The 12823-nt window shown below is 41.5% G+C and overlaps 1 protein-coding gene across 5 annotated transcripts in view; it reads right to left on the bottom strand.

The window, feature by feature from the left end:
* The window catches only part of mtcl1 (microtubule crosslinking factor 1), a 79407-nt gene that overhangs the window by 31634 nt on the left and 34950 nt on the right, over positions 1-12823 (bottom strand). For 4 of the 5 annotated variants that reach the window (XM_026150591.1, XM_026150592.1, XM_026150588.1 and 1 more), the window contains exons 4-6: positions 8397-8456; positions 6373-7761; positions 555-695 (exon numbers count right to left, since the gene is read on the bottom strand). In XM_026150591.1, coding sequence (XP_026006376.1) covers positions 555-695; positions 6373-7761; positions 8397-8456 — 1590 coding nt within the window. The remainder of the gene's footprint in view (positions 1-554; positions 696-6372; positions 7762-8396; positions 8457-12823) is intronic. The other variant, XM_026150590.1, reaches the window with a different exon arrangement.

The raw sequence follows: 12823 nt of genomic DNA, 5'->3' as shown, positions 1-12823 counted from the left end.
TTTTTCTTTAATTTATAAGTAATCTGTGAAATCGAACGTTACATTTGACCTGTACCTGTACCTAAGTGTTCAACTTGAGTCAACTCCAAAAATCAACTCCAAACTGTAAACCCCTGACTATCACCAAACAATGTCACAGGTGTAACAGAACAGATATCATCAGCTGGCATGCACAGATCACTTCCATTTCAAAGGTAAGCTCCGCACTCATTGTATCTTAAATACCTGTGTCAGGTTAGCGCTAGAAAAATCTGGAGATAGAGAGCTGCAACTCTCAGGAGAGGAAATAAAATATGTAAATAGGATGTCTCAAAGCTTTGCACATATCAATATGTTGAGATCTAAATGTTTGAGTTAGTTTTGGAGTTGCTGTTTGGAGTTTACATTCATCCTGCAGAGCTGCACTTGACAGTTATTCACCCTGCGGGGCATTTGAATCAGTTGGGAATGGAGTAATATAAAAACAGTGTTCAGGTCAAAAAAAAAAAGAAAAAGAAAAACTGTCCAGATTTATGGTTCAGACTTAGCAGAAGGGAGATGGAGGAGGCACTGACCTCTACTTTTAAAGCCAGGGGCCTGTGGTACCTAGTGAGTCCAGTGGCTCCCCTGCTCTGGGCCTGGCCCCCACCCTGGCTCTGGGGCTCCATGCCTCGCTCCTGTCCTAGACGCCACTCCAGCTCATCCCTCTGACCGGACTGTGAGTGTCGTGGGGTGGGGAGAGGGAAGGAGAGGGAAGGGAGGGGAAAGGGGGTGGGGGGTAGTGTGGATGGTGGTTGTAAGGGATTAGGGAGATGGGTGACAGGTGCGGGATACGGGGTGCAGGTGGTGGTGGTGGTGATGGTGGTATTGGAGAGGGAAAGATGTGTGAGGTGGGTTGTGGACAACAAAGACAGAAGACACCAAACAGTGTGAGGGGGACGAGAAAGCGGGCAGAGAAAAACAAAAACAGAAAATGGGTAAAGAAGATAAGCCGAGGGGGGGGGGTAATAATCAACTAACAGACTACACGATGTGGAGAAGAACAAACGGACTACAGTACGAAGAAGAGCGCAAAGAGGAAGACCAACTTAAAGATGACGGCGTATGAGAGAGATGAGAAGAGAACGAGAATGAGGATGAACAAAATCATGGGCTGAAACATCTGGCGGGAACACAAAGAGGAACAAAGAGAGGGAATCGGGGAGGAAAAGAATGCAAAACACTTGTTATGAAGCGCATGCAATGAGGGATACATGAGTCCAAACCAACAGCTGAGAGATACCGCGCCAAACTGCAGAGCTAGCACGCTAAAGGTTTTCAACACATGCCCGTGCACAGCCGTGTGTGTCGTAGAAGCAGTAAACTAAAGGGAAGTTGCATCTTGAGCCTGTATGATGCACATTGTTTTCAGACAGTACAGCATTGAAAATACACTGAAGTCATTGGAGGCTTCGGTCAAGCTTTTGAAGCAACATGCTAGTTGCCTCCTTTGTAGCAGTGCTCACACATTTCTTTGAGTGTAATATTGCTACTAGCAAGCAGTTAAGTCATCATACCAAAGAGGTAAGGTATTTATCAAAGAAAAAAAAAACAATGGTAAGTTTATATGCTACAACAGAGCGACTTTTATTGTTTCCACCTTGTGAGTCTGTGTCGTCTTTCGAAAATTTAGCGTTGCCAACGAAACTTTAGCAGGAAATCCCCCGAATGCAGCTTTGGGAATTTTGTCATGTGTGTTTGTCTGTTTGGGTTTTGTCAATGCAAAAATGCAGCAACATTGTAAATTGTTGTTCCCAAAAGTTTAATAAATAGGTAGCTGGGGTCAAAAGATAGATGGGATCCATCTTATGATTACTGAATAAGGGGCACCAGGGGGCCCATGGTCCTTTTCCCTCTTTACGCCTCTGTCACAGAGTCTCTCTCTTTTAATGCATTTTATTCTATATATCAAATAAGTTTAGAGAATATTTAACATTTAATATTTTAAATGGCTGCAGTGTGAGATATAATTGGTGTTACAGCTGTTGCAATCCTAATGCAGGATGTGCTCTAATTTCTTATAGTTTTTCTTTCTATATCTTGCAATGTTGACAATATTTTCCATGAGTGTTTGAGAATCATTCAGAAACTATCTTCTAAGTTAAGAACAACTTCTTCAGAGCCTCATAAATAAGTATATGAGGTTTTTGTCATTATTACAAGAATATATTCAAACTAAGCTGTTGTTTTTATTATAACATTTTAATATCATAAAACTCCCATAATCACAAAACCTGCATTTTTCATTTTAAGTGTTTTGCTCTCAATATAATTGAGGTTTCATTATCACAATGTTATTACAAAATTTCAGTACTGCCGAGCCATTTTTGGAATTTGGAAATCACGTTAATAAAAATATTTTCAAATAGATAAATTGTCATAATTATAACTGAGAGAAATCTGAGAATGAGAAAATACCGAGATGGTTAGTTTAAATGTAGGAAAAAAAATCAGTGTTTTTAAGGGTGAATTTATACATATGAATGTTTTAATTGAGAACACGTCTTAAATTGTATAATTCATTAAATATGCTTCTTATTGACACAACATACTTAGTCATAAAGAGACGTTTTAATGATAATTTTCAGGTAGAATTACAAAAAAATTACAAAATAATTACATGAAAATGCCTATTTTTACTCCTTTCTGAATGCACTTTTATAAAGAGCTTCATATTTAAATTTATTACACACACATTAACTACATTAATTACATTCTCAAGCTTAATCCACCTTCAGCAGCTCTCAGTGCTTGAAGGCTTTTTTCTTTTCTTTTTTTGGAACAAGTCAAGGTTGTTAGTTCAGCGGTTAGCTTTAACTAACCCACCCAGCTTCACCCAGACTAACAAGTGAATCCTACAGGCAGAGGAGCAAAGCAGAAACAAGTCCTTGGACAGAATGAGTATGGAGGCAGCTTCACTCTATTATCTCTACAAAGCACACTGGGTTCTTCAAGGGAGAGATGTTTAAAGAGCTGATTGTTTTATTCCATACGACAGTCTGGCTAATTAGAAATGACATCCAAGATGTCGGCCTGATCATGCAGCACAGGAATAATGAACCTGCTTTGGTAGAGTACACTGTATGTTGACATGTTGATTTACACTATAAAACAAGGACGCGATAAAACAAGGACAGAAAGCAGGATGCCAGCCAGCGAGGTTCTTCCACAGGCAACTCACACTGCCATGCAACAACGTTTCAGACTCTTTTTTTGGTCTAGCACAGGTTATTTTAGTGAGTGCACACATTTTTATGGTTCGTCTCCTTGACAACACCATGGAGTATCCAATCCCACGTGTGTCTGTGTATGCGTGATGATATGTTGTGCAAACATAACAGCTACACCATTTTTGTGTCATAATGAGTCACAGTAATGATAGTATCGTGCAGCGGAGCTATAAAGAGAAAAATACCAACTGAACTTCATGCGGCAATTTGTAGTGTCAAGAAAGTCGGGCCAAGTGGAAGAAGCTGCTAAACTCCTTTAGTACTTACTCCATTCACACCAAGCACCCTTTCAAGCACCCTCTTAAGCCAGCCACTCTCCTTTGGCCTTGGCTGACTGAAAGCAGGGCAGCTGCAGACAGTGAGTGCATGGAGAGGGAGGCAGGCAGGCAGGCAGGGCTTCTGGCTATGAGGATGTGCATGAAGATGCAGATGTGAAAGCAGCAGCAACAGCAGCAGCAGGAAGCAATGGTGGTGGCAGTGGGTCTGGGGAGGGGTGGCGGTGGTGCCAGTGTGGTCGAGCTGGGGTGAGTGTGGGGCCTGACGCTGTGTGTTACTAAAGCCCTGGAGGTTTATTAAGGCCCTCAATCTCAATCTTCCTTTAAAGCTTACGGTTCGGATCTTTTCCAGTTTATCTAACCCTTAGCTCAGTTTCCTTGTTGCTGGTTGACCAGTTGAGATGCTTCAAAGCATTTAACTGCCAAACGTCTGTCTGCAACACGCTCATTGTCTCTTAGGTAACTTTTGATATCTCGTGTTTAATCTAAAGAATCAGAGAGCCTGTTTACACTTTGTTTTAAAATCCATCTTGGGCATTTGTTTATCATGTGCCTCTCAGGTGTTTTATTACTGTCCAAGTCATAAACAGGTTGTCAAGGACGGAGGTCCAATTTAGGGAGCCAAGAGCTGCAGTGTAGTGGTTTACATATTTGCCTAACATTTGCGAAAACTCCCCTCACTCTACTTGTAACAAATCATTCCAGAGTGGTGGTTTATGGTTGTAATTACAATTCTTTTACAGTTTTATATTTTTTATTCATTACCTATGGCATTTATTTACATCAACTGTATTCAGGTACCAAGGATTAGAGTGCTATGACATATAAAACAGAACAGTTCAAATTCTCTTAATCTTGTTTTGAATTGGTGTAGTATGACACGAAGCTCATTATTTCCTATCTTGATGCACCAAGCAAAGGCTGTCATTGGCCTACACTTTGTGAATACTGGCACTAGAGGTTAAAGGTCCCTGTACACCAATCAGGTGCCCAATTTGTGTTGCAAGTCCTAGCATAGAAAATAAAATGCTAAACGAACTGTTCCAACTATTGAAATTAGCGGGGAACCTAATTTCTGCCTTGGAAAATGTTGAAGGACGCATTAGAATTAATACGCCAATAGATTTGTGGCCTAGCCAAAACACAAAAGCTATCATATCACAAAGCGTCTCATCTACATCTACACTGGTACTAACCACTGCCCACTTATGATCTGACCTTCCAAGACATATTTCAAAACTAAATGTAAACAGGCCGGAGGATTCAATGATACTGAAAATCAACAAGATAAATACCCAAAGATAGCAGATGAAGGCTTTTGCTTTCCCTACCTCCCGTTTACTACCATTTTAAACCTGCACTAACCCAAACCACACTACAAAAATATAACATCCATTACTCACTCTATGCAAAAAGCTTCAGGAATCAACGTTATCAAATTTAGTCTGTACTGGGTCTTCGTAAGACATTTTTTCAACCAGTTAAAAGTACTCAAATAGTACTTTAATGCAATTAGAGAGAGACACTGTTTCCCCAAATTGGACACTATAGTTCCCCTAGTTAGTATATAAACTATATATACACTGTGCATAGTTTACTAGGCAGACACGTGATGCACTGTATGAATGTTGACAGGGTTTAACAAAGTTCTGCACTTACTGGAAATGACAAGAGAGAACTCTGACCACAACTGTCGTCTAGCGTCATGTCTTGTGAATGTTTGCAACTTGTCGAGCTTCACATAAGAATTAATATTAAATTCTTCTATGGTGAAGGAAACAATTTGACACACAAATATTAAACAATGACTAGCTGGCACTGTCATCTCCTTTCTGAAACCCCACATGTCCTCGGTTTGTCTGATAAATATTTGAAGATTCTCTCTTTTTCCAAATATGCAACCGTGGCGACCAACGCGAGAGTTCCACACAAAGCTTTATGCCGGTCATGAGTACTAGCCACGTACTTTTAGAGCACTTCATGCAGTCTCACTTGTCAGTATGAACATACTTATGCACCCAAGATAGTGAATGTAAAAGTGTCTTCTCTACGACCCATCCTGTGTGGTACGCTGGTGGCAGCTCATTTAGCCTTGAGCCGAGAATATGAAGCAGCCACAGCGGCAGCAGAACTCCCCAAAGTTTTCATGCGCAGTTTCATAAGCAGATTTTTACACAGAACAGGAACTTTTCCTACATTTTACCCCTCATTTCTTATATTGGAGTTGAAAGATTATATTGGGCCTTCACTCTCATAACTCAACATACGAGCATTATATGAAGATAGACAATGAAAAAGTCCGAACCCATCCTTCACGCCGTTTTTCTTTAATGAGATTCCTTTTGACAGGCACGGCTGTGCAGTGTGTGTCCTGCTAAAGATGAGCCGCCAATTAGAGCTGCACCTTTAATTAGAGATGCTTTTTCTGCTGACTTGGACTCTCATTTAGTTTATTTTGGCCATAAATGTGTACTAATGAATGCACACTTAGGGACATTTAACTCAAACCTAAATGAATTCTCACATTTACAATATACCACTGGGTATACTCGTACCCATCTTAATTTTGCCTGCTAGTTAAAGTCATTTTTTGGACAATTTAATGTTTCCTACTGCTTTTCAAGTTAACGAAGCCTTGATATCTGCTTCTCATAAGCTTAAGATTGTCTGGAATAATCAGGAGATTTAATGCTAATTGATGTTCTTATTCACAATTTTTATAGAACACGAGACATTTTTCTTTTTGGACAAACAAAAGTGAAAAGAACATCTCTGTGTACCAAAACATGTCACCTTACAGTACAGAAAGGCATTGAAAAGGTCAGAAGAAGGCTATCCATTGAACTTACCTGGAAGTCGGTCACCAGGTCTCTGCCAAACGTGCCAATGGGAGAGTCACGAGACATGGAGGTGACGGTGGACAGGAAGCTGCTGGACTCTGTGAGGTTTGGCATGGGTGACAGATCATCTGTCCTTTCTCTCAGCCCCTCCCCTATGTGGTCCAGCTTCTCCATAAAGATGTGCAGCTCAGTGCGGAAAGCCTTCATGCGGGTGTTAATGGTGTCCAGGACTTGAGTGTCTGGTTTGGATCCAGAGGCTGCCCCGCCTTCGAGGCTCTCTCCTGTCGTCACCAGGAGCCTGCCCTCAAAGATCAGGCTGTCAGTGTCCGTGATCAAACGGTCCACTGTCTTCCCGAGCCTTTCTGCCTCTCGCTTCACATTAGCGAATGACTCCCGCTCTTCCCTTCTACGATTGGCCAGTTCAGTGGCACTGAGCTCGCTGCCATCTGATGGTTTGATGCTTCCAAACCCCGAGGTGGTCGCTGTTTTCTCAAACAGATCTTCAGAGTCACTCTCACCTCCAATAGGTCCTTCTCTCTTCGGTTGGAGGAGGAGAAGTCGCCCTGCTTCCTCATCCTCCGCAGCTTCTCGCCGGCCCGCATCACTCTCCGCATCGCTGTCTCGAGGGCTGCCGGTTCGCAGGCCCAAGTGTGCAGCCAGGTCACAGCGCTGGACATTAGACATGAGGACACGGTTCTCATATTGCAGCTTCATCACCTTTCCGCTCAGCTCATTGATCTGCATCCTGGCTGATTTAAGCTCCTCCATCAACATCCCACTACTGGAGCCATTACCCGTGCCCCCGTTCCCGGGTTTAAACAGTACCCCCTCACTGCCTTCTTCACCAACGGCCCCAGAGGTGCTGCTTGGACCAAATTTGAAGCGATTGAGTTCAGACGTAAGCTGCCTATTGTGGTCCTCAATCTCTGAGATGGAGCGGCGCAACAGCTCAGCCTCCTCCTCGACAAACTGGAGATGGCGACGAAGCTCACTGGCCGACTCCAGCGCATCGCCGCCATATGGAGACGAGGGCATGCTGGAGAAAGGCTCGCGCCCAAAGCAGTCTCTTTCATACTGACAGCGAATGTCTTCATTCTCCGCTCTTAAGCTGCGGTTCTCCACCTCCAGCTCCACAATCTTTCTGCCCAGAATGTTAGCCTCCTCCTCCACCAGCTTGAGACGCAATCGTAGCTCGGCTTCTCGAGTGGTGTGAGGGCCGCCGCCAGAGCACTCCGCCAGGGGAAGGGGACTGTCCACGTCCCCGTAAACTGATTTGTACTTTTGCAGCTCCTGCTCAAGTTCATCCTTTTCACGGCCGAGCTTGGCCATCTTTTTCCTCATGAGGCCGGACTCCTCTTTGGCAAACTGCAGCTGGCACCTGAGGTCCGCACTGTCCTCCTAATGCAATAAAAATGACAGTAAAGCTGCTGTCGTCTCATACTTTTGTTATTGTCTAAAAACATCCAATAAAAGTTCCAATCCAGTCCAAGAGCAATTTTTTCCTACTATAACAGAGCATTTTATTTTTATTCGTGTTGTATAGTATGTTATTCTATTTTATCTTATTCTATTCTATTGCGGTTTTCGTAACTTTTACTGCCTTCAAATGGACGTATGACTACAAAATGTACCAAAATGACTAAACACAGACTGAAAAAAAGGTTGGAAATCACTGCGATACATAATTTAGCCCAGAAGGCAACAGTACATTTATTGAACTGGATAAAAGCAGTAAGTGGGCTACAGTAAATGTTCTGCCGAAGGCTCAGCTTAAATGTTGCAGCCTGGTTGTTTTCCTGTTATCTTCACTTACGGTTTCTCATTTTAAACTTTTGACTTCACACTTATTTTTCTATTTTCTTTCCTCTTGTTGTGATTTCTTTGTTTCCACCTTCAGGATGTGTTTTTTTCTTTAATTTTATCAAAGCTGCTTTTCTCTTTAAATCTGCTAATCCACGCCTGTAAAGGGTGGAAAAAAGTGCCTTATTCTCTTTCTGCAGAGTGAGTAACACTGACATCTTTTTCTTATTTACCTGACTTGTGGATTTTTTGTCTTTAAATGTTTCCCTGCTACCTCGTCGCCTCAGTGCAGTCTGTAAAAGAGCAAAACAGAAGAAACGCCTCATCAGAAACAAACTTCTTCACTGCTGCACAAAAGGAAAGAAATTTTTAAAACATGCCAACATTAAAGCAGAGTGATAAAGACATAAGAAGGCTATTAGGGAGGATCTCTGCAGCTCTATTGATATTTCCATAAATCACGATGCCAGTGTTTATATAGACAATCATGATGATGGCGTTTGCTAATGTGTATGCCAACTCCCTAATGTGAAGAAGACTCTGGAAAAAAGAAGCGCATTAATCTATCTGCATGTGTTATATAACATTGGCATCATCAGGTCAAAGCTAGATCTAATAAGGAAGTGTTTACTTTAGATCACATTGCACATCATGACATAATTACTGTCAGAGACTGTCCTGGTAATAGCCTGCATCCAAGGCTAACATCTGGCTAGCATGTCACTCTTTCTGTGGTTGAATGGAGCGGCAGATTGAACAGACAATATATATGATTTATATGAATAAACTAAAATGCCCCTTGAGACGATTCTGCTTTTTATTCAACTCAGAAAACTTGAGAATTCAGATAAAGGCGGTTTAATATCTGTCATGTATAATGCACCAGGGTGCTTTAGATCCCATTCATAGCTCAGTGTGACAGACGTCTTATCCCGGCTCAGATTCAGTGACACATGGTGCATCCACGACGCTCGGAGGGGAAAGCATCTGCCCGTCCAGTGGGGAAATCTGTCCTGTAGCTAATACAACAGTAGGCATCGCACGCAAAGCCTGGATAAAACAGGGCCTTCTACACGCCAGCTTAGTCTTACTGACTAATAAAATCATTCATTTTTTATCAAGTCACTTTCTTACATCAGCTACAGCTCTATCAGACTGGGGCAAGATAAATTATCACAGAGAGGGGGAAAGGGAGAGGAGGAGGAGAAGCGAGAGAGAGAAAGGGAGGAAGAAATCCCCATCTATAAATGCAGAGCCTTTTCCAGGAGCAGACTGCTGCCCCGGCAGGGTTATTTAAAGGTTTGATGATCAGTTGGGCTACGGATGGCTTCCTTTCTAGGAAGCATAACTTGATATTAATATTTCTGATGTCACAGTCATAATCACACATCTCTGTGTAGGTTCTTGTCATCCAGGTCATGGTAGTCTAAGGAGCTCGGAAAGAAAGCGATTTCTCGGATGAGAGGTGAAACGTCTTCATGGGTTTTTTTAAACCAACCCGAGCATCTTAAAGTCTCTCATCAAATAGATTATTACATATTTCGAATATGTTCCAGGACTATTGTGTCAGCGGAGGTGTACGTATGTGTATATTTGAGCCTGTATGTATACTTTTAACCGTGTGCGGATTAGAGAAAATCCAAAATAAATTCAAAAGTTGTGCACCCGTATCTTATTTTCAAGTCAAGTCATCTTTATTTAGCACATTTAAAAGACATCAAGTGTCTCGCAAAGTGCTGAAGTGCTAAACATCTTTAATTTTAAAGTAATTAAAGGTGTTTAAAAGACGATTAAAGCCCACGATAGTCATGCTCCAGATTTTTGACCTTTTGACCACAACTGTAAATGTGACATGTTGTCACAACAATTTTAATACTCCTTAGTCTTCAGAAAGGCACATATTGTATATATACATTATATAGTGCCAATTGTCTGATATAAACCACTGCAGGTCACTGATGAAAAATACTGCACTGGGGTCGAGCTAAGCAGCAGCACAGTCACTCACTGCAGTCGACTGCAACAAGAGTTTTTAAGCATATTGCTTCCTCTTATTCATTTTTTGGGAAAACTGTTTTTGCTTTACTCTGATTGCAAGCTTGAGTGAGATGGTCTGTTAGCTCCACTCATCCACTGCTGATCAAAATCCAACCTTTAGTGGTTTGAAGCACCAAAGCTTGCAAACCATTGCATTAACCTAAAATTAACCAATCGCATATTCATGTCGAATCACGTAGCAGAGATTGAAAGGTGCACGAGGGATGTTCACTGGTGGGATGAACATGTCATTTGAATTGAACGAAACTGATTTTTTTGTCCTGCCCACCAAAGATGTGCAATAGCTCAATGAGCAGAATCAGTGTTGGCTACTCCTCTTTCAGCACACACTCACTCACTCTCATTTCACTTGGCATACAGCAGATTCTTCCCTGCAGAAGCTCTGTTGCCATCCTAAACAGACCAGAAGGACAGTGTGAATCATTCATGGCCAGACGGATGGAAAGTGTGAGGGAGAACCTGTTTTGCCCAGAGCAAGAACGGACCTTGACTCAGTCGCTGGCTCGGCGACAGGAAGGGAGCGCCCGCTTAGAAACGGTGGCGCAAAAATGAGCATAACCAAACTGTAGGCGGCAACGGTTACAGAGAGACGTCTGTGTCTGCTGCTTTCCGTGACAAATTTGAATGAAAATACTGTTTTGATTTGAAACTTTATTTTATTTTATAAGGTTTGCGTGCAGAGAAGTTCAAGCAGGGCACAGATGAGACACATTTCTCTGTTGCTGCTCAAAAGAGCTTTATAGTTTTGTTTCATTTCCTAACTGCTGTACGATTCCCTTTATCAACATGTTTCTTTATCTGCTCCCGTTGCTCTCTCCACAGTCTCAGTCCATTTTGACCTCCGAGCTGCTGTTCTCCAAAAAAAAAAAAACATTTTCTCTATAGGCTGAGTAACCTTGGCCTGCTGCCTTTACAAGATCTGATTGTTTGATCGAACTGTGGCACCAACTGTCTGGGTTTCCCTCGGAAAAAAGACAGATTTCTTAAATATGTCCCTAAATTTAATTTGTCAAACTGATTTTTTTAGACACTGGAAAAAGCTAAATGTCAAAATGACTGAAGATGACAGTTTGCCCTTGAAGGAAACTACACCTCTTCTGATCTTTCCCTACAACCAGACCTCAATGTTTCTCAGAAATCCATTTTCTTTAAATACAACAATTACTGACAGATTCATAGTTTACTTTATTTATTGATCAGCTGCATCAAAATTGTGCATCTGCACCCCCACAGCCCCTCGGGTCTCACTTCAGCTTTGTTTTCAGGGTCTCTCCAACACCAGCCGTGGTTTAATTCCCCACCCTGGTGACGGGGCTAATCTCTCTGGGGAGACAGCGGATTAGACAGCATCTTGTACAAAGCTCCTCAGACTGCCATTGTCAGGGATCCCCGTTTATTCTACACACAAGCCAATGTGAGAGTCAGAGAAACAACAACGTGATCAAGTAACTCAAAGACACTCATCTGCGATTCGCTTGCAAATATAACTGCACAAACAGACCTTATATTACATACATTAACAGTGAGTAGTCATTTAAACGTCAGATATCTGTATGGCATTGTTATTCTTCTAATCTAATGACGAAAACTGAAGTAACAGGGTTTGGTTTTTTTTGAGCTGTTAGTTTTTTGGCTTCAAGTGGGTCATAGAAGCGGGAAACTTCAGGGCTGAAAGAAGACAACACTGAAGTACAACTTTAGAGCATAAATAAACATTTTTCGTTAATTCTTTCCTTCATGAAAACTATAAAGGTTGATTTCCTTCTAATAAAATACCCATTTGAATTTTATTACAGCTTAAATTTTGAATTATTAAAGGCATGGCTGTTTTTACTGGCAAGTAGGTTCCCACTAGGCAGGTAGCTGACCTCTTGGCTATAACTGTTGTTTTATTGTAGTTATCTGACACTGCGAGCCATGCTCATAGACACAGAAGTTTGGTGAATTAAATTGTAATATTTTATTTATATGTTGCTTCAAAGCCATCAGCAGGTATCAGTATCAATGCATTGCACCTGTATAGTTTATAGGAGCAGTTTGTTAACCAAGTGTCCTATAAATGAAGGCCATTTTCAATCCCATTTCTAACTTTAACTGATAACTTGGCACTCCACTCATGGTTCCATAAATCCGACGCTACAATTGACAAATTGATGTTGCTTCTTCTGAAATTACCAAATCCTCAAAATAACGCCAGTGCAGCTATTGATATGTTTTTGTAGTCACTTTAAAATTCGAGCGTGCAAAAACTTTGTGTTAAAAAATAAAAATAAAAATCGTGTTAAAACTCATATCACAGATCTGTACGTGGACAGGGCAATTTTATGGTGTGTGGAGACCTTTTGAACTGAGATTCAGGTGTGTTATGCAAATAATCACTAATAAAGCTTCAAGCTGCGGAGATCTGGCAAACACTTCTTTCTCCACACCTGCTGATTTCAAACTTTAATCACAACCCGTCACCAGACAATATCCCGACCACACTACAGCATCACGCTAACTCAAAGTTCCCTGCTGAAATTTTCCAGTTATTAAGGATCAATAACATGAAATGAACAACAATACTTCTCCAAGATAGTTAAACTCCTCCACCTGAGGCAGT

Source organism: Astatotilapia calliptera, chromosome 18, assembly GCF_900246225.1.
Source record: "Astatotilapia calliptera chromosome 18, fAstCal1.2, whole genome shotgun sequence".
In the NCBI taxonomy this organism is placed as follows: Eukaryota; Metazoa; Chordata; class Actinopteri; order Cichliformes; family Cichlidae; genus Astatotilapia; species Astatotilapia calliptera.
Note: the sequence above shows the minus strand (reverse complement) of the source record. Positions and strands in the feature narration are given on the sequence as shown.